The sequence below is a fragment of the Balaenoptera physalus genome (assembly GCF_965194825.1).
Source record: "Balaenoptera physalus genome assembly, chromosome: 1".
Taxonomy (NCBI): Eukaryota; Metazoa; Chordata; class Mammalia; order Artiodactyla; family Balaenopteridae; genus Balaenoptera; species Balaenoptera physalus.
The window spans coordinates 88,507,857-88,532,370 of NC_138882.1; the positions used below are offsets into that span (position 1 = coordinate 88,507,857).

The following is a 24,514-nucleotide window of genomic DNA, read 5'->3' on the forward strand; positions in this document are numbered from 1 at the left end:
CATTTTCTTTGCATGTGGATGTCCAATTGTTCAGCACCATTTGTTGAAAAGACTGTCTTTTCTCAATTATATTGCCTTTACTCCTTTGTCAAAGATCAGTCAACTATATTTTTGTGGGTCTGTTTCTGGGCTCTCCATTTTGTTCTATTGATTTGTCTATTCTTTCACCACTACCACACTTTCTTGATTACTATAGGTATATAGTAAGTCTTAACGTTGGTAGTGTCTATCCTCTGACTTTGTTCTTCTCCTTCAATATTATGTTGACTCTTCTGGTTCTTTTGCCTCTCCATGTAAACCTTAGAATCAATTTGCCAATATCCACAAAATAACTTGCTTGGGATTTTGACTGTGATTGCCTTGGATCTTTAAATGAAGTTGGGAAGAACTGACATCTTGACAATATTGCATTTTCCTATCCATGAATATGAAATATCTCTCCAGTTATTTAGTTCTTCTTTGATTTCCTTCCTCAGAGTTTTGTAGTTTTCCTCACATGGGTCTTATACACATTTTGTTAGATTTATACCTAAATATGTCATTTTGGGGGGTGCTAATGCAAATTGTATTGTTTCAATTTCAAATTCCACTTATACGTTGCTGGTATATAGGAAAGAAGCTGACTTTTGTATATTAACCTTGTATTCTGCAACCTTACTGTAATCACTTATTAGTTCCAAGAGTTTTTTGGTTGATCCTTTCAGATTTTCTACATAGACAATAATGTCATTGCAAACAAAGACAGTTGTATTTCTTCCTTTCCATTCTGTATACCTTTTATTTCTTTTCCTTATCTTATTGCATTAGCTAGGAATTCCAATATGATGTTGAAAAGGAGTGGTGAGAGGGGATAACCTTACCTTGTTTCTGATCTGAGTGGAAAAGCTTCTGGTTTCTTACTACTAAGTGTAATGTTAGTTGTATGTTTTTTGTAGATATTCTTTATCAAGTTGAGAAAGTTTCTTTTTATTCCTATTTTGCTGGGAGTTTTTTGTTTTGTTTTGTTTTGTTTTAATCCTGAATAGGTGTTGGATTTTGTCAGATGCTTTTTTTTTACATCTATTGATAAGATCATGTGATTTTTCTTCATTAGCCTATTGATGTGATGAATTACATCAGGTGATTTTCAAATGGTGGAGCCAGCTTTGCATGCCTGGAATAAATCTCACTTGGTGTGTTGTATAATTCTTTTTATACATTGTTGACTTCAATTTGCTAATATTTTGCTGAGAATTTTTGCACATGTGTTCATGAAAGATATTGGTTTGTAGTTTTTTCCTTATAATGCCTTTGTCTGGTTTTGATATTAGGGTAATGTTAGCCTCATAGAATGAGTTAGAAAGTATCTCCTCTGCTTCTATCTTCTGGAAGAGACTGTGGAGAATTGTTATAATTTTTTCCCTAAATATTTGGTAGAATTCACTAGTGAACCCATCTGGGCCTGGTGCTTTCTGTTTTGGAGGGTTATTAATTATTGAATCAATGTCTTCAATAGATATAGTTCTATTCAGATTGTCTGTTTCTTCTTGTGTGAGTTTTGGCAGATTGTGTTTTTCAAGAAATTGGCCCATTTCATCTAGGTTATCAAATTTGTGGTATTAGAGTTATTCATAGTATTCCTTTATTATCCTTTTAATGTCCATGGGATCTATAATGATGTCCTCTCTTTCATTTCTGTTATTAGTAATTTGTGTCTTCTCTCTTTCTTAGTTAGCCTGGCCAGAGGCTTATTGATTTTATTGATGTTTTCAAAAAAACAGCTTTTATGCATAAAAATTACCTAGATACATTTTAATTGTTATTGTGATAAGTGCTATTTATTATTTGGGAACTGGCTGAGAGTAAATAATAGACCTATAGAATCCAGAATAATAAATGTGTTTCAGAAAAGAGCCTTGTTTTAAAAGTAGAATTAGCTTTATTTATATCTCAGTGACCCCTGAAAGTCAGAAGAAGAGGATGCATGGTACTGATAAAGATACTAGGTTGGGAGTTTGAAGCCAAAATTTTTAATGATGGCTCTTCCACCAACCAATTATGGGGGTTCAGATATATCCCCCCTCAGCTTTATTGAGATATTATTGACATATGTCAAGTATCTTTCTTATTCTTTGTGACCCTCAATGTCTTCATCTGTAAAATAAGATGAAGTCCCTTCCTGAACTAGTATTTTATACCTCTTGATGGACTAGGATGTTAAAGGGTCTCTTAACTTAGTAAATGCAGCCAGGACTGGGCCTTGGCCCCTGATGTATATCTGTGTGTCGTGTGTGTGTTTCTTACAAGGAACACTATGCTAACATTATATCCTGAGATAGAGCTGAAAGAGCAGATAGGAGAAGAAGCACCTTCTTAGCTGGAAAAAGAGAATAACAAGAAGAAGGATGGAGATGATGGCAGTGGGGTGGGAACGGGTAGCCAAAGTTGGTGTGAATGAGAAAGTTAGAGGGAACTGAGTGTTAAAAATCCAGAAATGACAACATTGAAACTATTGGATCACTAAAAATAGTAATTAGTAAGAGTTTATTTTGCACATAAAAACAGTTCATGAACTGGGAACTCTTAAACAGACAGTTAGAATGAGGCTCAGAGGTATATTGTTATAAGATAGCTTATATAGTAAGAATGCAGAGGCTGTTTATTATTTACAGTGATTTGTTATAGCATTAGAGTTTTCCTAATGATAGATGTTTGGTTAAAACTGGGCACCTCATGCCAATTTGGGGGAACAGCTTAAGTTTTGTTTGTGATTTTCAAAGGCACTTACAAGATGCAGCCCAATGTAATTTTTTCTTGTTTTGCAGATTAGGTTGAGTTTAGCTTCAGTAATTTTCTTAATAGCATAATCAAAGATTTCACTGTCATTATCTATTTTAAAATCTGTGTCATTATATATAGGAGTTCAGTCTCCATCATCTGAGTCAAACCAAAGGGTGCGATTAAAGAGTGAGTCCAGAACATGTCCTAAATCAAGTCCAGTACCATTAAGGTTTTCTATGCATAGGGACAGATTGCCAGCAATGAAGTTTACAGTGATTACAGGCCATCCTTTGGCTTCTGAAGCTTCCTCTCAATGGCAGATTAATTGGCCATCAGTATTAGCTGAATGGCCAAAGGATGGATACTAAAGCTTTCTGTAAGGCCATTTTTCCTGTCATCCAAGTATGTGTAAAACCTGGTTCTAATATTAACTGAGAGTCTCCCTGAGCATTTAAGTGGCTATGCTTAAATAATAATAACATAACAATCATTTTGATTAGTAAAGGAGGGTATGCATTGAATGGTGAACCTTAGTGGGTGGAGAAAATCCCTAACAGAAAAAGGAAAATGAGTTTGAATGTTTTGTGTTTGTAAAATAGCAATATCACAATAATTGTTATAAAAATAAGTCCTGGATGAGAATGGGGAATCTAGCAGAATCATGTTCTGTGATCTTGGATGTAAGCTGTCTACCTTGTGTTGTCATCTGCTTTGAGGGAAGATTTTTTTTTTTCCTGGAAATCTTTCATTTTAAGTCAGCTGAAGGTTGACAAGTTCAAGAGTCTGGTGGTGGTACAGGGAGGCTTCTCTTCAGTTGAGAGACATGGATCCTAGTTTCAATATCCTGTAATTTAACTGCTGTGTGAGAAATTTTAAAAACCTGGTAGGCCCCTTTCCATCAAGGTTCAATCAAGTGGTGTTTTTCATTGATGTCTCTTCCAGAATACCTAGTCTCCAGGTTCCAGTGTAAGGGATACAAAGTCCTCATCAGACCAAGGATCTCTGAAAGTCTCCTTGACCTGTTGACTGTAAGCTTTTGAATATTGTATTAGTGCCCTACAGTATTGGGTCATATTAGAATTTACAAGGGCAGGATGTGCATGGGGTTCTCTTATCAAAGGCATGGGTTGTCCAGTGGTGATTTCACAAGGCTGTTAGTTTATGTTTCCCAAAAGGTGTTGACCTCATTGTCATGAGGGCTGAGGGTAGCACTTTAGGCCAAGGTATTCCTGTGTTTTCAGTCAGTGTTGCCAATTTAAATTTTAGAATGCCATTGGTACATTCAACTTCCCTAAAGACTGAGGCTGATTGGGACAATGATAATGCAATAATGTTTGAATAACCTTGGTTAGTTGTTTTAAAACCTGTCTAGTAAAGTGAGTCCCTCTAACATTTGAAATTTCATTTGGGATTCCCCACATTGGAAAAACATTTTCTAATAATTTCTTGGCTACAATGTTGGCATCAGCTTTCCAACATGGGAAAGCTTCTATTCCTCTAGACACACCATTACAAGTACATATTGATAGCCCCTAAAGGAGACAATTGAAAAAGTTTAATCGTAAATATTCAAATGGTCCAGACAGTGGGGGAGCAGCCCCTGGAGTTACATTAATGGTTTTACCCATGTTATATGATTGACAGTTTAAACATTTATTATAAACGTGTCTTACTAATGTAGAACAACCATATCACTAATATTTTTTCATAATTTGAGTCATTTTGTCAATTCCATTGTGGGTAGTCTCGTAAAGTGCTCGCAAGAGTGGTAGTTAGAGAGATTCGGGAAGCACCAGACAGCCATTTGGGCCCTCCGAAAGTCCTCTGTTTTATGTTAAATATTCATCCTTCTTCATGACACTTTTGTATCTTTCAGCATCAGATACAATTTTTTGCCTATTACACAAATTGTCTTAAGTAATCTGATTTGGCTCTATCGTGGACGGTAGGTTGTGGAAATTCAGGAAAAATGGCTATGTGCCATTTTATGGAGTTCATTTAAATTACAAAGTTTTGGTAACTTAGTAATTTCTTGAGTAGTAGCCTTAGCATGAAAGTGAGCCATCACATTTCCCTGGTATTCAGGGTCTGATCAGTGGGTATGAGCCTCAATTTTTATGATAGCAACTTGTGAGGGCAATAATAGTGCAGAGAGGAGGTCAGCAACCTGAGGTCCATTTTTATAGGTGTATCACTGGACTTAAAAGTCTTCTCTGTTCCCAGAGCATACCAAAGCCATGGACTACCCTGAAGGCATACCTGCTATCAGTGTAGATATTTGCAGTTTTTTCTTTTGCCAATTCACAGGCTCAAATGAGGGTAAACAGTTCTGTAGGTTGAGCTGAATTAAACTGAGGAAGGGACTCCTCTTTCTAACAGTTCGTGTTGAGTAGTTACAGTATATGCAGCTTGATGTTCCCCTTCAGAATTTGTGGCATAGGAGCCACCAACACAGAGTACTAAATCTGGGTTGGCTAATAGGGTTTTCTGTAAAACTCGTCTAGGAGTTAGATTTGGGGAGCCAAATTCAGCACAGTTGAGTCTCTCTCTGTCAGGTAAGCGTAGGAAGGTAACAGGGTTTAAAGAGCGGCAGCAAAGAATGCTCAGATTAGGAGACAGAAGTAGAATCTCATGTTAATCTACTAGCTAAGAAATGGTGTGTATGCTCAATGTTTAGCAAACTTTCTACAACATGAGGAACCTGTAAATCTAATTCACTTCCCTGAACAAGTTTCAAGGAGGATTCCACAAAAGAATTTAAAGGCTGCAGCTACTGCCTTTAAACAATTTGGGTATGCCCAGACCACTGGACCCAATTGTAGGCTATGGGTCTATTTTTTTCCTCCAGGTTTTTGCATAAGAACTTCCAAAGCCTGATTATTACATTCCTAAACAAACAGTGTGAAAGGGTAGTGTAGTTGGTGGGGGGTGGAGGTGGGGGGAGTGGGGGGGCTCCCAATGCAGGAGGATTTTGTAAAGCCCGTTAGTTTCAGTAAAGCCTTTCTCATATTTTGTTTCCCAAGGAAGAGGTTCTTGAGTGTTATTTTTAGTCAATTCCTACCTAGAGTGGAGTAGCTGACAAGGAAAAGTTAGGGACCCTGGCTTGTCAATATCCTGCAGGTCTGAGGAAACCTCTAAGTTCTTAGTCATAGGTTGGGTTACTTGGGGTGGTACTTATTCTTTCTGGAGACAGAAAGTGTCCTTTTACAGATAAATCATGACCTAGGTAATGTACCTTTCCTTGTGAAAACTGAAGTGTATCTCACGAGGCCTTATGGCCTTTATAAGCCAGTCGTAACAAATATTTTGAATTAACTTCTGAGTTCTCTCTAGATGAGGAACACAGAAGTAAGTCATCTGCATATTGAATCAAAGTAGAATTTCTGAGATTTTGCAGTGTGCTTAAATCCTTAATGCATCTGAAGCAGCAGTAATAATAGTATTTTTCTGTACTTATATTACATTTGAGAAAAGCTTTTATATATAATAGCTCATAAATGTTTACTGAATGTATTATTTTCTAGATACCATGTTAGGCACCTGGAATTAATAAGATCTGGTCTCTTCCATGGAGAAACTCAAACCGGTGGGGAAGAAAAGTATACAAATAGATAGCTTCAACAGAACTCTCTAACTGTTCTAACGTCTGGGTGTTTTGGAAGCCCAGATGAAAAGAGTGTAGGACAAGACCATCTCTTCCTAAGAAGCTGTCACCCATTGAGATGAATTTCTGAGGGCAATCCCATTTCACAGACCTCCGCACAAGTGAGTTCAGGGTCCTTCTTAAAGGAAGGGTTTTCTGCGTCAATGGAGAATCCACAGGCTCCCTGAGAGGACACTTAGGACAGGAACACAGGGAGAGATGAGTGGAGGTTTGCAAGCACTTCTTTTTTCCATTATTGAAGAACTGTTTACTGAGAGCCCCCTCTGTGTTTGCCTGTGTGCATAAGATGAATAAAAAACTCCCAGCACTGAAAGAATTCTTAGCCTAGTAACCAGAATAGCTGCTTAATGACATGAGAATTGTTGGACAGAAATGTGAATAAAGTATAGGGTGGGTTAAAAGGTTCAAAGGGGGTTTTATGCTACCTGACCTGCCCTGATCCCCATTCAGGCTCCTTCCAACACCTGGGTTGCCTGTTCCAGACCAGCGACTCTGGGCCTCAGGCAGATTTCCGCTTCTCAGAAAACAAATAGCACCTGTGCTTCCTGCTGGCAGGATACAGACAACACTGCCTAGGTCTCCAAGAGAAAATGGTGAAATCAGAAGCCATTGGTTCTGCTCTGCCACGTCTGTAGAAACACAGAGGATGTCAAGTTGGTCTTATGAGTTCACCATTACCAAAGTAATGAATGATAATCTGTCTTCATTTTGATAAGTTAAATGCTTTATAGGCTTTGCTCTACTCATCCCAACATTTAAAATAAATTTCAATCCTGACCGTATTTCTAAAAAAGGCAAAGAAGTTAAATGACTCTCACTTTGCAGATAAAGAAACTGAGGCACAAAGTAGTAAAGTGACTTCTCAAGTTTGCAGTGGGAGGACAGAGTGCATTGGGCTTGCTGATTGCTGCTCATACATCTAACCACTCTGCCTCCCTCAGGAACAAGATAAACTAAAACCTTCTCTTCTACTCTTCTGTATAACAAATAGTAGTTATATTGGCCAAGATATCATGGGATTCTGAATTAGTTCAGAACATTTTTTGGAGATCATATTCTTCAGATCATTCTTTTGAACCCTATGGGCAGAACTGTAGCAGTTACACTGGAGAATACAGAAGCAAGAGTATATGGTGATTAAATTAAGGGCTTGAGGATGTCTTGCCAATCAAGCCTTGGCTGTCTATGGAAAAGACACAGATAGGTCCATTCTGGTGAAAGAAGAATCCCGCTGCCTAGACAAGTGGTCTCTTCTCTCACATAATGATTTTCCTTTCAATTTTTCAATTAACACCTAGCTTTGTTTACTGTATTGAAATGGATTATAAGCTGAAGAGAGGAACTGGGAGCAGATTTTGCAGTAGAATTAGAGAAGAAAGCCATTTTCAGAAGTATAGCGCAGGGAGAAAGATGATCTGAGAAGGGGTCTTTTACACAGAGAAACTCTTTTGTTTTCCTTCCATCATTCTCTTTACCACATTCCGGTCACTAAACACGTGCTAGAGTTCAGCGTGGAGGCTCTTCCGGTGAAATTCTCAAAGCACCTTCTGCTGAAGCGCCATAATCTATCAGTCACCCCTCTCCACCCTTACTGTTTCTTTCCCACCTTAGGAAATATTCCTTGATCCAGGATCAGGCTCGAGAGTTGACCCACCTGCGGGAAAAGATGAGGATTGGGAGGGCTGTCTCTTCCCTTCTCCTCCAACATGTCAAGAACACAGTGAAGACCTTTGAAGAGCTCCTCAGCAGTAATAAGATCGACTACTACGTGGAGCAGCATTTCCGTGAGCAGCTGGCCAAGGGCAGCCAGCTGGCGGAGAGCCTGGCCAGCAAATTCAACACAGGTAATCGGGCCCCAGGGCTCAGGAGGGCCTTTCGTTCCTCCCAAGGACCTACGCTCACACAGGCCCACACTCATCCACAAGTGACTTTTCAATCTGGGGTCCTGCTTTGTAATCACCATCTTGGGGCCAGAGTCAGGACTGGCTGTTTAGGAGCAGCAGAGAGGCACACAGGGTTGAGGAGGCCATGATGATTCCCAGCTCCTCCATCTTTCATGGAATATGGTTGCTATGGCAGGAGGTATCAGTGGGCGGACAGCATTTATCTGAAACTAATTGGCAGAAAGAGAGGTGTAGTAGGGGCAGCTGGTTGTCGTGAAAAGAGCCCTAAACTAGGAATCTAAAGACTCTTGCTCTAGCCTGTATGTGATCATTACTAGTTCTGGACATATTCATATTCCTTTTGATATCTGTTTCCTCACCTAAAAAATTAGGTCAAATAATACCAGCCCCTAAAGTTTGCATGATTGTTCTTAGGATCAAATAAACAATATGAATCGGAGTACTTCAAAAGACTGATAAAAGAATCATGCTGATTTGGGAATGGTTTAGGCGCTCTATGTATTAGTACCTTTTGTGGAATATTTATTTCAGGAGCCTTTTACATAGAATATTGCCCGGAGACCTGAGGGCACATAGTAAGAGCAGGCTTGAGGCCACTGTGCAGGCTCTTGGTGGCAGATGCAGAGGTGGGACAGGGATGTCTGTCACCTCTACAGAGGCAGGAGTAGGTTCTGCGTGAAAGCTGTGATGGGACACACAGACACGGGACTGGGAACCAGCCTTGTGGCAGGACTTGGAGGCTCTGGCTGGGGTGGTCCAGAGGCCAGCTGGACAAGTATCCCATGATCTGTGGGAAAAGAGACACTTTCAGCTTTTTACTCTGACTCAGGGCAGAGCGAGTAGAGATGATGATCTTCATGGTGGGTTCAGGAAAGTCTGCCAGACAAGTTCTCTAAAGACTCAACCCAGTGTCTCCTGAGAAAATTCAGAGTATCCTGGACTTGAGTGTCAAGCAGCTATGTGTCTCTGATCCCAGAGAGAGAACCCAGTGTGTGTTTGTATTTGGTAAATGAGAGCTGTTTAAATTATGACTGGTCCTTTTTTTAATTTGCTTTTCAGATGACTGTATAAGTAAGAAGAATCAAAGACAACAGGTGCTGCGGAACCTCAGGTAACTCCAAATTTTCAGGGGCTATGAAAGATATAATCTGGTAAAGGATCCAGAGCAAAGGCCAGAAGATCAAAGGAGCAGGAGCTCTCACCCTCTGTAAAAAAACAGCTGATTATACCATTACACCATTATGTATCCTTAGTGACAAAGTGGTCTCATTTCCTATTTTTTTAATTCATTTTTCTTTTGGTTCCAAGTCTCGTATTAATTCACTAATTTAGTAATATAGAGCTGCTCTAGCCTAACTCTCCAGTCTTAGGAGTCTCCTGTACTCCCAGGGATCACCTCTGATTTCCCCTAGATCTTTAAAAACTGGAGTGAGATTATATCTGATATCTTCAAGTGTGACCCAACGAGTGCTGGCAGATGTTAAATGGCTACAAATTTTCTTTGAAAGAAAAAAGTTTTATACTATAAATATGACATAAATAGATTTATAGTGTGTATAACTATACTTAGGGAAGGAGGTCTAGAAACTACAAGACACCCAGAAGGCAACATTGCCTCAGGAAGCAGTTTTAAATACTATTCAATGGATTATGTCACAGAGTACGTTGAAATCTTACGTGCCTCTGGGTGTCTTGTGAAGGAACCGTAAGTGTTAAAGAGCCTGATGGGTCTTCTCTCTTTCTCAGGATGTTTGTGGCCAAGGCACTGGACACTGTTGTTCTCTCCTGTCTCCCAGCTCTCTACCCCCAAATGGAAGTGGATTGTTTGGCTTCTTCCCTAAAGGAACAGTCTCCTTGACTCCTGGGGCCTCTCCTGTGAGCCCCCAGGTCAATACAGCTGTGGTGTTCGGGTGACTTTCACTTTTCCTTCTGTCTTTCTTACCCCCTAGTATCTTAAGGGAGTTGCAGAAGAAGGGTAAAATGACGGAAGTCCTAGAGACCAAGCAGGATGCCCGGCCCCAGACTAGGCCCCAGACCCGCTCCAGCAGCCATGCCCAGTCCGCTGCCCATCGCTCCTCTAGCAGCACGTCCCCACTGTCTGATGAGCAGGAAGTGCGCCCTGCAGTGGATGTGGCCAGTAAGTATCCAGAGAGCCTCCAGTTTCTGGGTGCTCACTTATTTGTCTAGACCAAGAGGAGGCATCTTGGCAGCCAGCCCCTGCAGATCCACTGTGTTGTACCTGGTTGAGCACAGGCCCCAAGGGTGTCAGATAGCTTTTCTCCGTTCCTAGTCCCACACGTCGTCAGCCCCCAGACCCCATCAGGCACATACATGGTGTTGGACTTGAGGGGAGGGGTCATGAATTGGGAACGGGAGGGGACAAATGCTCCTCATCACTGCAACACAGTCGCGTCATGTTTCAGACTAGGGATGCAAATATCATTAACATTGGGCCTCGGATCTTGGAGTCTTTTGGGTAAACAGCCACAGTTCCTATTTTCTATTCACCACTAAATATTCTCTATCATTTGTGGATTTACAGATCCCACTCATCATTCTAATAATTCAGCTGTAATATCCTCTAAGCCATCAGTAACTGGGACTGGCTGAATCCATCACCAGCATGCCCCTCTCCAGAATTCCCCAAGGAGCGCTCTTAGGTAGCCTTGCTAGGGATAGGAGGAGGAGAGTAAGTTTAAAATCAAACCTTCATTTTCTCCTGCTAAGCCTTCTCTTTATTTTCCCTCCTGAGAAAAGCATTTGAATCTTTAGGCAACTGTATGAGTCAGATTCTGGTGTGAACAACCAGGGACCAGGAAACCATCCTTAGTCCCTGGCTATATCTGGGGTTTTTTTGCTTTTTTTTTTTTTTTTTTTTGTTTTTATCTGAACTGACTATTTTAGGCATGAATAAGCCATAATGGGTTTTGACCTGGTACTATTCCTGTTTCTCATTTTACCCTGAGAAGCAAAGCAGCATAATGTTTCCTCGCGAGTATAGCAGCCAAGGGAAGACAGGACGTACACCTTTATTGGGCACCTATTATGCTTGTATTATTGACCACTATACATATGTTGCTTCATTTAATCAAGACAGCAATCCTCTTAAGTTGGTGCTGGTGTTCTGATTTTACAGCACAGCTAAGGACACTGAGGCTTGGTGAAGTAAGGGAACTTACTGAAGACAGCCCAGCTTGGGGTAACGTTCACTGTGAGCCTGCCTGACCCTAAAGCTTAGACTGTCCACTGAACTGCAGCCTGAGCATTCAGGGACCAAGCAGGGAGGGAGTCACTCCTTTGCACACCTCTTTTCTCTAGGCTTCTGGAGTGAGGGTTTTCCCCATTCCACTCTTTCTGCCCCTATGCCCCACACTAAGGCCTAGCCTCTGCAAAGGAGACAAGACCCTAGACACATTGCACTTCCACCCATGAATTTATAAATGAACGGGCTGCCCTTGATATGTATGTGACATCATCCAAGGGCCAATGGGAGTTTTGAGTGCATCCTTGGACTCAGTTGCCCATAGGCACTTGGTTCCACCTCAGCACTGCCCTGAGGGACAGCAGGAGAAAGGCCAAGTACACCTTCTCCTTACCTGCAATTCCTGCCACTACTTGTAAGAATGGCCACATTAAAATGTGGCCGCTGGAGTGGCACTCTCAGAAAGTATCAGCCTTATTTTCTGTTATTCCTGTCTTTTCTGAGGGAGACTGAAGCCCTTCTTTTTCCCATCTGAAGTCATTATTTTCTCAGAGGGGCAATGGCTTATCACTACTCCTTCTTTGCTTTTGGGGTCAAAATTTCTAGGGTAGTTAACAAATGGTGTGTGGCAGATGTGGCAGCTTCACCGTGAGGCTGAATTCCTCTCACAGGAGGCTCTTCTCTGCTGCTTTCCACATGCCGTGTAGGGCACGTTCCCTGTGTTGTGTGGCCAGGGGAGAATGGGACAGGAAAACGCTGATCACTGTTAACTGACAGACTTGAACCCTCCTACGCTCTTAGCTGAGAGTAAGCTGATTTTCTGGGGAGGGGATAAAGGGGCTTTGAAAGGGGTTGGGAATCACATTTTGATTGAGTTCCTACTTTAAGTGAGGCTTTGAACTGAAGGCTTTACTCTTTATTTCACTGTGATGTTAATTACATCTGGTATTATGTAAACTGGGGAAGGATACTGACTTAAGTAGGCAGTTCCCTAGAGGAACTTGGCTTGGTTGAGGGAAATAGGACCTCACTCCTCCCTGCTTAGAGGAGAAACCCGACTACTCTGTGGACCTTGATAATAATCCTTGAAAGCGGCGACTCTTGAACTTTTCTCTGAATTATGGCCCTGCCACCTAGCCAGGTTTTTTTCTAAAGGGAGCCAGCAAAGGACAGGATGATGTTCTCATAGCATCGTTGAGCCGTAAGTTACCGTATATTGTTTGGTTCTACAATCCCCCATGCAGAAATACCCCAGTCATTCTTTGGACAGGAGCCAGACAATCAGCTATATTTAAGAATTATTTTTACAGTCTCATGAGCCATTCTGGGTGGGATGCAACTCACCACTTGCTTTCCTCAGACACTCCCTCAGCCTCAGAAGGCGTCCAGAGTAAGCTGAGGCAGGAGGAGCGGGAGCCACCAGGAGTGAGCCACCCTGTCTAGGTTTTCTGCGCATCCGCCAGAAGTAGAGACCATTTTCCCTTCTTCATCCTCTTCCAACAACCCCAGTACAGAACAACCTCAGGAAGGACTAGCTGCTCTGTTGCTGGCAAGAGCATAGACTGTTGGCTGAGTGGATCACCTGTTCACAGACCAGCAAATTGCTTCATCTCCTTAGTCTCATGACTTATACGATTGGCAATGAGTCCTGCTATTGGAGGAGACATTTCTGAAGTACCTCCCTGGGAACATTCCAGCATTTTGGGGGATCATAGAGGGAGCTAGGAGAGGGGCCCCTGTACTTTTCCTGTGTGTGCACTGTGACCCTCAGACACTACATCTAACAACTACTTCTTGATATCATAGGCCAGGAATGCCAGTAACCTTGGGGTGAAGTTTATGGTCCTTGAGAAATGAGTTTTTAGCTGATATTCAGCACTAGGCTGGAGGTCACTGATATCCACCTTAGTCTTCATTCCACGAATTACTGCATTAGTTTTCTAAGGCTGCTGTAACAAAATATCACAAACTGGATGTTGAAAACAACAGCAGTTTGTTCTCTCACAGTTCTGGAGGCTAGGAGTCTGAAATCAAGGCATCAACAGGCCATGCTCCCTTTTCCTTGCCTCTCCCTGACTTCTGGTGGTTGCAGGAAGCATCCTTTGCCTTGAAGATGCATCACTCCCATTTCTGCCTCCACTGTCATGTGGTCTTCTCCCCTGTGTATCAGTCATGTTGGATTCAGGGTCCACCCTAATCCAGTATCATCTCATCTTAACTAATTATATCCATAAAGGTCACAGTCTGAGGTTCCAGGTAGACATGAATTTTTGGAGGATACTATTCAACCCAGTATAATTATTTTTAAAACACTTCATTTCTGACTTCTCAGTTTGTTTCTCACTCATATTCCTTTCTGGACAGATGTCAGCCCAGCCACTCCTGCTGATTCAGGTTCATTGCCCAGCAACCATTCAGAAGCCATGTCTGCTCAGCCCTTCTATCCTTTGAGTGGCACCACACAGCTGAGTGGGACACCAGACCCTGGGCTTCATGGCAGCAGTGGCACATGGGACGAGATGAGGCCTCAGAAGATGAATGCATCTGGGAACCTATCCTCCTTCTCCTCTTTATACCAGCCCAACTCCAAGCCCTCTGGTAAAATACAAAGGAGCAGTTGGTAAAATAGAGCCCATTGACAGGAATGATACGTTCCTTTCCTGGCCATATGTTTTTTTGTTCCTCTGTTAGACCCTGGCTCACAGAAATGGGTGAGAAGATGAAAGGCAACATCCCGTGGGTCAGCCAGAGAATGAAGTCCCAGCTCAGTGTTGGTCCTTTCTACATGCCTCTCCCATTTCCCCTACCTAGGGACTCACTCTGGGCAGGACAATAAAGGAAGGCACTCTGAGGCACTCTGTAGGGAGGATGAGTTGCCTCACGTTTGTGTGTTCCCTTCCATGGGGAAGGTAGGTCTTCCTTAGGTCAAGGGCTATTACAGGATGGGAGACTATTTCTATACACACACACACACACACACACACACACTTTGTATACAACTATAAGCCAGTCCTGCCTCTCAAACTTTGCCATTGGGTTTGGAGCCAGGCATCCTGGCACCCAGTGGCTAGGGGTGCAGCTGTGTAGAGGAATGCCTTGAAGCAGCTCAGTTTCTGGGATGCAGACAGTGTAACAATACAACATTTGAAATTCTCAGAGAAAAACCTGGCCCTAAGCAAGATGTTCTGGTGGATGAAGCTAATTTTGGTCTTTCTACCCTTTCCTTTGTACATCTTTTTCTCTCCTTGAAGGTGTTCCTTTCTCTTACTCCTCCTTCAGGCCCTGATACCTCCCCAGGCTCTTCCTTGTCACTTCTCACCAAAGGAAAACACTCAGTGTCACTCATTATTCACAGCCTGATCTAATTTCATCTCCACTTACCTTAGTCTTTCTATCAGTGAGTGGATGTTAAAGGTTGTTCAGTCATGGATCATAGGGTAAGAGAGGCCTGAGGTAGAGAGGGAGGCCCTCTGGATTGCTGCCTAAGGAAGTAGACACACTTTCTCATCGTCAGGCCAGTCCTACCTAGAGGACTTTAGCGGCTTCTCACCGTTGTTCGCCAGCCCAGTGTCCATCTCCCTCAGGTGTACTCAGCTTCTATCTGGGAGGAGGCCTTGTGGAGTTCTAACAGAGGGCTATCTTGTGATTGAGAGCCCAGGAGCTCTTTAAACGAAGTTGCCTGGTGTTTCCTGGGTGCCCAGGTGTGAGGAGGAAGTTGACGGAAGTATAGATATGGGCAGGGATCTTGCAGGGAGACCCTGGGCAGAACCCCCCACCTGCCCATGCGTGACAGCCTTCCCCATTTCCTACCTTTCCCATGTCTTGGTGGTATGCAACAGGGGCCGACCTGCTGGAAAAGAATCTTGTTGAGATCCGGAACCTGCGCCAGCGCCTGGAGGAATCCATATTCATCAATGACCGCCTGCAGGAGAGGCTGGAATATGTGCTCAGCAATGCTCACCAAGGAAAAAGTAAGAAAGGCACCAAAACCTCCTGGTTCTGTCCACATCTAGGGAGTTTCAAGAGAGCATATAGGTTTGCAGTTATAAAACACATTGGTGTGCAGTACTCCACTCTTCCTCACAGTCAGCCCAGAGAGGGAAGCAGGACAGGCACTATTGTCCCTACTTTATAAATACTGACCCCAAGTGGCTTGCCCCAGGCAGGGCTAGTTTTCATCCTCAGGGCTGTCTGATGTGATGCCCCTTCTTGTGACTCCCTATACTACCTGGTGCTGCCCCTGGGCTTGTGGCCTGACTGTCAAATGGTAGAGCCAAGGCTTCCATGGTGCCCACTTCAGCAGAGGGAGGACCACATCCCACCTTCATGTTACTACCACATGCCCTGGATAGCACCTGCCACTCCCCCGCCCCATGCAAGTGGCCCATATTTCCACACTTTCCACCCAGATGTTCTCGCTGGAAGACCAGTACTTCCACATTCCTTCTCCCTTGTCATGATCATAAAAATGGTGACCAGAGCCCCTACAACATCACAGCAGCAGCCAATTAGGGGGAAAGACCCTGTTCTACAACTGCAGCCATTGACATGAGTGTGTGGCCCGTCATGGACCCAGCCACATCATACTATTGTCCCAGTGCATGAGGCTCCCAGGTCTTCTGTTTGGCTAGGGCTGAAACTTTGGTGAATGCAAGGAACTATATCCTTGAAAGAATCTGTTACCCAAATGTGTGACTTGACTGGGTTGTTTTTATTCCCTGAGACAGTATCCACCTTTGGCTTCCATGGTTAGAACCCAGAGTCCATGCCTCAGCTCTACAACAAGAAAAGGGCCTTCAGGGAAGCCAGCTGGAGTTTTCAGGGCACTTCCATATTCCTCCTTTCCACAGCAATACTCTGCTGCAGAATCAAAGAGAAGAGGGTGGAGAGTACAAAAATTGCCCAGACCCACACAGCCCAATCTAGATAAGGCTACTTCTTGTGAGATCCCACCTACAAGTCCCTAGACTCACAAGCTCTAGGTGTGAATAGCACTGAGAAATTCACATTTCATGTATAAGTCCCTTCTCCCATCTTTGCAGATAACCAGAGGGTCGCTGGCTGTGAACTGAACACCAGCTTGGTGTCTCTTTCTCTCCCTTTCCCATTTCCAGCTGAGTGTGAATAAGGAGGGAAAAGAATGTCAGTTTCTGTTTGGAGCAGTCAGTGAAGAGAGTTCCCTAAGTCCCTCCAGACTTCATTGCAGCTCTGTCTCTCCCTCCCCAGGCACTGCACAGCCAGCTCCAGATGTCTCCCTCGCAACCCCTCATTCATACACTGAGAGTCACTATTCTGGCTCTGGTAAGGACATCTTGTGACATGACAACAGGAGGGTCTAGAGATATGTTCTCCAGATTTTCCAGCCCTATCCAACAGCATTCGTGGGTGTAAACTTGGAGGCATCAGACATTACCTTTAAATGAATGGATCAAGTTAATAAATTATTATTTAAAAATTGTTTACACGTATTTATTGAGTGTCTATAAAAAGTAAAATTTGGGCAGGAAAGAATAAAACCCAGAATGGCCTGAAATTCGTAGCAAAGGTTAAAGGAAAAAATACATTTTCTCTATTACCTATCTCTATTTCAGAGAACTAGACCAGAAAGGCCAATGCTGGGAAAAGGTTGGAGCTATTAAGAGTGGGGCCGTGGGACTCCTTGACCCCCCCATTACATGCTTGGAAAGAACAGAGAAACTATCATGTGAAAATATAGTAGGATAAAATCTGAACGTTTATAATGAAGACCATTTACCAGACCCGGGTGCACTCCATTCAACAGAATGACAGAAGCTGCTTCTCAAAGTCATGAAGATCAGAGTTGCCTCAAGTCTGGAAAATAGCAGTTGTCCAATTTTCAGAATGGTAGAAATAATATATTTCAATATATATAGAAGAGTAAATTTTATTTTGATCTTTTTCAAACTAAAAATGGATTGGTATTAATTAGATGACATGTAAGCACATAGAAAAGATGGGCACTGATAAGAAGAATGGGTTCACCAAGAGCAAGTTAAGCCATATTAATAACTTACCAGGTCAGAAGAATGCCCAGAGAGCTGAGTCAAGGATAAAATTTAGGCCCATGTGCTCTATATTGGCCATGGCATAACTCGGTTTTAAGAGAACTTCTAGTTGCCAACTAAGAGACATAGTTTTGCTGGTTTTCAGAGGATGACAGAGTATTTCATGAAAAAAGGTACATGAGAAGAAAAGATTCTGAATACAGTATATCATCAAATATTGGAACAGCTGCCATGTGGAAATGAAATTAGACTATGGAGTTAGAGGGCAGAATGAACACCAGTAGGTGAAAGTGACGTGAAGGCCAAGGTGGACTTGATGATGAGAGCCATTTCTCCCAACTAGAACTGTCCAATGACAGAAGTAGCATGCCTCATAGTGGAGAGAGCTCTCTGTCCTTGGAAGTATTCAAAACCAAAGTAGATGTTTCCTCATGAAGAATGTCTGAGAGTGAATCCTTGAAAGGAGAGCTTGCTAGATGCCTAAGGCACAATCCAACTGTAGGGTTCTATGATTCTTTAATCGATATTCATGGCTTGGTCTTTTAATTAGTTCTATTGCATAGTTTTTATGTGCTTGTCTTTACTGGATGCTACCTTTCTCGGTAGGTTATCACAAAGGCACTCACACCATCTCAATAGCTCTCTTCAACCCCCGTCAACCTCCCACAAATAAACCTGGCACATCCCCTGATGCCTCAGTACTAAGCTCAGTTTCCCTGAATTTAGATGCCACTCTTATTTCACTGAACCCAGATAAGTGCAGGTCACCCCAGGGGCCATTATATGGCCCTAGCTCACCTCAGGTACCAATAGTGCTGCTTCCCTCCACCTTTGCTTTAGATCTCAATATCAGTGTGGGTGTGACTGGGCTCACCTTCCAGCTGACTGCTTTGCAGTGATGAGAACCCGAATTCCCCCTCCTTTACCCCTTCCCAACCTGGGCTCACCAGAACACTCCAAGGAGATGGAATTCCTGAGGAGGCTCTGCTATCCTCTCTGTCCCAGCTTCAAGGGCTCAAATGGAAGGTAGAGCAAAAGAAGGTGGAGTGATAGTAGCTTTCATAGAACTGGAAGGAGAAGCAACAGGAGAACTTGTATTTCCAGGATGAATGTCCTTCCAGATGAAGACTCCAAATGAAGTGGCCCTCATTTCATGAGCTGGAAGTGACTAGGGCAAGACAAGTGATGCCTACAATTTTAGAATCCAATACATGTATTTGATTGTGGGATACAATCCCAGTACTCACTGGAGGGGTTGTGCAATATAAAGGCTGTGCTTTATATTATTTTCCTAAAAGAATAACAAATTCCGACATCTTAAAAACATCTGGCCCCAAAGATTCAAATAAGGTGTCATGAGCCTCTACTGTATTAATTACAGCTGCTTGTCCCCACTATCTGCAGGAGGTTCTGGTTTGCCACTACTTTTTTGGTTTTTGCTTTAGGCAAACAATGTAGGCTCTCAGGTATTTAAGCCAGTCCCAAATTCCTCATTTCTAACACCATAATAACAAAATCTACCTCATGTGGTTGCTGGAAGCATTAAGTGAGTGAGATAGTGAGACAATGCCAAGCAACATAAGAATCACTGAATTAATGGCAATGCATATTCATTATATATAAGATCTATCCTGTTTTGGGGTACACTGAAATGTACAAAGTGCTTTCACATGAATTTTTATTCCATGTGGTGTGCGTCCATTTTTTTGCACTATCACATCCCTCTGGGCTCAATCTTCTTTGCTTTCTCAGGAGGGCATTCTTAGCCCTTCTCTTATTCTTTCAGTATTCTTTCTCAATCTAATCTCCCCTGTCTTCAAAAGAAATGTGGATACTGCCCTCAGCAACCCAATCTCCTTACATATTTAGTTTTTTGGGGGGATAGGGGTGGGGATGGGGGGGGACCTGTGCCACGCAGCTTGTGGGATCTTTGTTCCCCAACCAGGGGTCGAACCCAGGCCTTCAGCAGTGAAAGCACAGAGTCCTAACCACTGGACCACCAGGGAATTCCCAAGTTTCTTTTTAAAAAAAATATAGTGGGCTTCCCTGGTGGCGCAGTGGCCCTGGCCCGGGAAGATCCCACATGCTGCGGAGCAACTAAGCCCATGCGCCACAACTACTGAGCCTGAGCTCTAGAGCCTGCGAGCCACAACTACTGAGCCCGTGAGCCACAACTCCTGAAGCCTGCGCACCTAGAGCCCATGCTCCACAGCAAGAGAAGCTACAACGAGAAGCCCGTGCACCGCAACGAAGAGTAGCCCCCACTCACTGCAGCTAGAGAAAGCCCGCGCACAGCAACGAAGACACAACACAGCCAAATATATATATATATATATATATATATATATAGTAGTGTTTAGTTATGTCTTCCCTGTATCCATTCTTCCTGCTCTCCTTGCCTTCCACAATAAGAGCCAGCCCTCTGTCTCAGTCACTCTTGTACATGCTTACATTCCATGCTGGCTTGAGCAAGAAATAATGCCGTACTTACTAGAAAAAGAATAGTTTTAATCAAGATGCTGTCAACAGGATGACTTGTCTCATGAAATCAGCCCAGGACACAGAAGTAATCACACCTGTGGTTCTTGGGTCCACTTATTCCTTATTGCCACTTATAGCTCAAACTGAAGGTAAAACAAAAGGTGAGTGACAGTAGCTTTCACAGAAGTGGAAGGAGAGGTGACAGTTCTACCACTGTACTTATTTCTGTTCCCCATACTTGCCAATCACTAGTACTTTTGTGTAGTCTTACATCTATTCTGGGTTTGGCTGCTATGATGGCCATGATAATTTGCCTCATAGACCTTCATAATACACAGATCTTAATTGACTGAAGGACCCAGCTATGCTTTAAAATCTATCTCTGAGGCCACATCTCCCAGGGGCTGCTCCCTGCCAGTAGCTGAGTGCAGTGAGGATGCAAAGGCAGACCCATTCCTGGGAGACATAGGACTCTCTGTTGGCTGACTTTGGCTCAGTGACTCCACAATAACTTTGATGAATTTAGACTTCATGGCAGGCAGTCTTGGATACTTTCTCTCCCTGTCTTCCTTATTCAGAGTCAGATTTGCTTCATGTTCTAAGGTGTCTCCCATCCTTCCTAAGTACCTTCCTATTTCCTTTCACATAGGTATTTTCCCTAATATAGTCCTTGTATATTTAATCCTGCTCAGCATTTGCTTTTTGGAGAATCTGGAATAGCATAGCTGTCATCCTGCCAGCCCCTTCTATGGCTATGTGCTGTGGGCACTTTGAACTCTGCTTTGTTCCAGACATAACTGTCTTGATATTGCTTCCCTTTCCTCACCCTGCCTCACAGCCACAGGGGAGTCTGTGCACTGTTATAATTAGTAGTTTATTTATTAAGCCCATAAACATAGAAGGTGCTGTGTTGATCACCTTTATTAGCTTATAGTCACCTGGCACATACCCATGAGCATAGGACATTCAGAGAGCAGAAAAACCATTAAATCAGAAAGAAATGAAGGTATTTCATACTGATAAATCACGGGAATGCTTAGAGGTTTGGCAGCCATGTAATTTCTCAGCCTTAAAAAAAAAGGTGAAATCTTGCCATTTGCTACAACATGTATAGACTTGAGGGTATTATGCTAAGTGAAATAAGTCATTCGAAGAAAGACAAATACCATGTGATTTCACCACATGTGGAATATTTTCTTTTAATTTTAAAATAAATGAACAAGCTGAACCATACAAAAACAAACACATAGGTACAAAAACAGGGCAATGGTTACCAGAGGGGAAGAGTGGAGGGGGGAGGGAGAAGTGAATAAAGGGAGTCAACTGTACGGCAAGAGATGGAAAGTAAATCTTTGATGGTGAGCACACTGTAGTGTATACAGAAGTTGAAATATAATACTGTATGCATAAAAAATGTTATAAACAAAAAAATGAGTAAAATGATATCCTGGCAGGGCACAGAAAGCCAGGCAAAAGCCAAGGGGGCAACTGCACTTCCCTGAAGGGTCTCTCCCAAGGTAGGCGGTTCTAGCGCTCAGGCTGACCCAAGACCCCACTGCCCACCAAGGCAACCAAGCAGAGTCTGCAGGGCAGCGGGTTCTGGGGGCGGATTACAGCCTAGTTGTGTTCCTAAAAGCTCAACGCCATTCTGGCCTGCACTGTCAGGGAGAGCCAAATAAATTTCCACCTGAAGCTTCTTATGGCCTGCAGAGAACGGGTCAAGAGGGGCCTCCTTGCCAGGACAAAATCTTCCCTTGGCCTTGGAGGACAGGTACCACAGAAGCTGGTTTTGAGGGAGACGAAGGAAGGGAGCAACAGTGGCCCAAACAGTGATCTTGAGTTGAGATGTCTGCAAGTTACTCTCAAATGGTGTAACAAATCATGCACATGGAGAGAGAGTTAGAATGCAAATATGAGGGAATGTTAAATGGTGCATTTAGGGGAAGAACATATGCTGTTACTATTCTTGCAAATTTTCGGAGGTTTCAAAGTAGGTTTTTTTTGTTTGTTTTTTAAAGGAGTAATTGGTACTCAAGTCCCAAGTTCTCTCTAGATGGACACTGAAAGTGAGGCTGTAGGTATCTGAGATGACCGGAGGAGTGGAGGCGAGGGAGTGCCCAGGCTGCTCATCACATCTCCCCTCTCCCAGCGTGGGAGATGCCTTGGGCCATGGGGACCGACCTCAATGGCCTAAGGATTCTGTACAGAGACTTTACTGCATCTGGACATTGGGGCACAGCACACTTCTGCGGAAGAAGTAAAGGTGGCTGCGTGTGTCGCCTCAAAAACGAGCCTCCCTAAGCGGGAATCGAACCTGGACCGCGAAGGTGAAAGCGCTGAATCCTAGCCACTAGACCACCAGGCACCTGAGCACAAACTCCTTGTAAGTGATGATAGGAAGCCTACAATGAGTGTCTGCTATCTCCCGCCCTCCCGTTCCGAGTGCCGCACCTCCCTCCAAGGAACTGTACCCGAAGAACGTTCCCTCCCTGCTTTCTCCAAAAGAGGAGCCCCACACGAAAGGTCGAGCACTCTGCGGGACAGTGGACGCGCCCGCGAGGCCCGCCGGGGCCGCAAGTCCCGAGCGAGTTGCCCCATCTGGGCCGCACCTCCGAACTGCCCTGGAGCCGCGCCTTTGCCAGGCGACCGCGTGTGGAGAGCAGCCGCCGGGGCAGGGGCTGTAGAGACAGGAGGGGAGGCGCGCGGGGTGAGACCCCGGGATTCCCAACACCAGAAAAGACACCCGGCGGATGCAGGATGGGGGACGGCTGGACGGAAAACGCTTTCAAGCAAGGCTGCGCGCCCGGACCTGGATTCCGGGTCTTCCCCTCACTACCTGCGGCGCCTGCCGTTCTTCCGCCTTAGATGACGCCAACTCCAGGTCCTAAGGCTCCGACCAAGAGCTGTCTGTGACGCAGCGTTTTCCTCAGACCCCACATGCAATTAGTTAGGACTTCGTGTTTGCTTCTCGGTCAGGTGGACTTCGGCCTACACAGTCCCTCCTTTTCGCGACTCTGGACTTGGGCAAACGACTCTCCTGATAAAGGCGGGGAAATCAGTGTAACGCTCGGCTCCCTCACCCTGAACCTCGGATGGGGGCGTTGGGCGACTCTTGCGCTTTTTCCTGGGCTGCGTCCCTCTTCCGGGCCCGTCTTCGAGGCCAGGGGCGGGGCCGGGTGCCCTCAGCGCGCTCCTCTCACGGCTCTGGAGCCCCGCGCCTTCCCTTGCGGCTGCAGCGAGGCTCCAGGGGCCGCCTGATCGGGTTTGCGGGCCCCAGCTGCGCGGGTGTGTGTTTGTGGTCCCTCGGGGGCCCGCTGTCCCTCCGCCCCTGTCGGGGAAAGGACGACCGCCCTCTCGTCCTGTCCACGTGGGACAGCAGCGCGCCGGACGCGACCGAAAGACGGCGAATCCGTTCCTCTGGCTCCGCGTGGGAGGTGAAAACTGGAACCTGGAGGGGAGGGAAAAGGGGGGAAATCTCATGAAATGTCCTGATCTAAAGCTATTTTTAAGTCCGCCTCTTTGGGGACTCAGCCCTCCAGCGCTGGCGAGGATGCTGCAGTCCGGTCGCACCCTCGACGGCACTTGGAATCGACGCGGAACAAGGCAGAGCCCCGCGGCTTGGGGGTCAGTGCGCAAGCTGCCCGCGCCTTCCTCGGGGTCGGAGCACTTGAACCTCACGTGTGAAGGAAACGCGGTGACCGCCACACTAAGAAAGAAGAAAAGCAACCGCTGGGAAAAATGGCACATGCTTCCTCAAACTTGTAAAGCTTTACTTTTAAAGGAAACCAGACAGGGAGACACAGACACACAGACAGACAACATTATATTAAAGTCTTTCAGCAAAAAGAAAGTCATCTGCCTACTGGCCGTGTGCTGTGAGGCGAACACGAAACCCCCGCCAGACACCGGCTTTCTGGGAAAACCTCTTTGTCTTCCTAGGTTAAAATTCGCTCTCCATGACCTGTTGAAGTGGAAAATTATAAAAGGCAAATAAAAGACGTTTCAGACATTGTAAAAGGTAAAACAAAACTGTTCCTCAAGAAGAATGTCAAGTACGATGAGCGAGGAATGAACAACCGTGAGATCGGCGTGGACCGCGCCTGCGGCTTTCTGCTGGGCCTGGTCTTCAAACGAAGTCAATACAGGCCGGGAAGCGCGGCTCGGCCTGCCTTGATATTCGATGTTTTTCCAACAGCCAAATGACCTGAGATGTCAGCCTTTGCTACGGTTCCTGCTAAACGTGAAAGTGTGATTAAAGTACTGGACTTCAACTAGACGACTAGAATAAGCCACAGCGGCAGGAACCTGAGGAAGCCCCTTTGCCGGGAGACGCCGGAGAAGGGCTGCTACGAAAGGGCTTGCGAGGAAGGAGCGCGAAGGCCAGGCGCAACAGAGCAGAGGGGAAGGAGGGGAGGAATGGGAGAGAGGGGAGGGAGGGAGGGGTGGAGGGAGGGAAGGGCGGGTCCTATGGTTCCTG

At 44.5% G+C, this 24,514-nt stretch overlaps 1 protein-coding gene across 2 annotated transcripts in view; it reads left to right on the forward strand.

Annotated features, from left to right (window-relative positions):
• The window catches only part of LOC309667275 (myomegalin), a 38,167-nt gene extending 18,447 nt beyond the window's left edge, over positions 1-19,720 (forward strand). For both annotated transcript variants that reach the window (XM_082475634.1, XM_082475635.1), the window contains exons 2-7: positions 8,036-8,268; positions 9,388-9,439; positions 10,278-10,465; positions 13,895-14,128; positions 15,370-15,501; positions 16,757-19,720. In XM_082475634.1, the coding sequence (XP_082331760.1) occupies positions 8,091-8,268; positions 9,388-9,439; positions 10,278-10,465; positions 13,895-14,128; positions 15,370-15,501; positions 16,757-16,848 (876 nt within the window). In that variant the 5' untranslated portion in view covers positions 8,036-8,090 and the 3' untranslated portion in view covers positions 16,849-19,720. The remainder of the gene's footprint in view (positions 1-8,035; positions 8,269-9,387; positions 9,440-10,277; positions 10,466-13,894; positions 14,129-15,369; positions 15,502-16,756) is intronic.
• Positions 19,721-24,514: the final 4,794 nt, after the last annotated feature.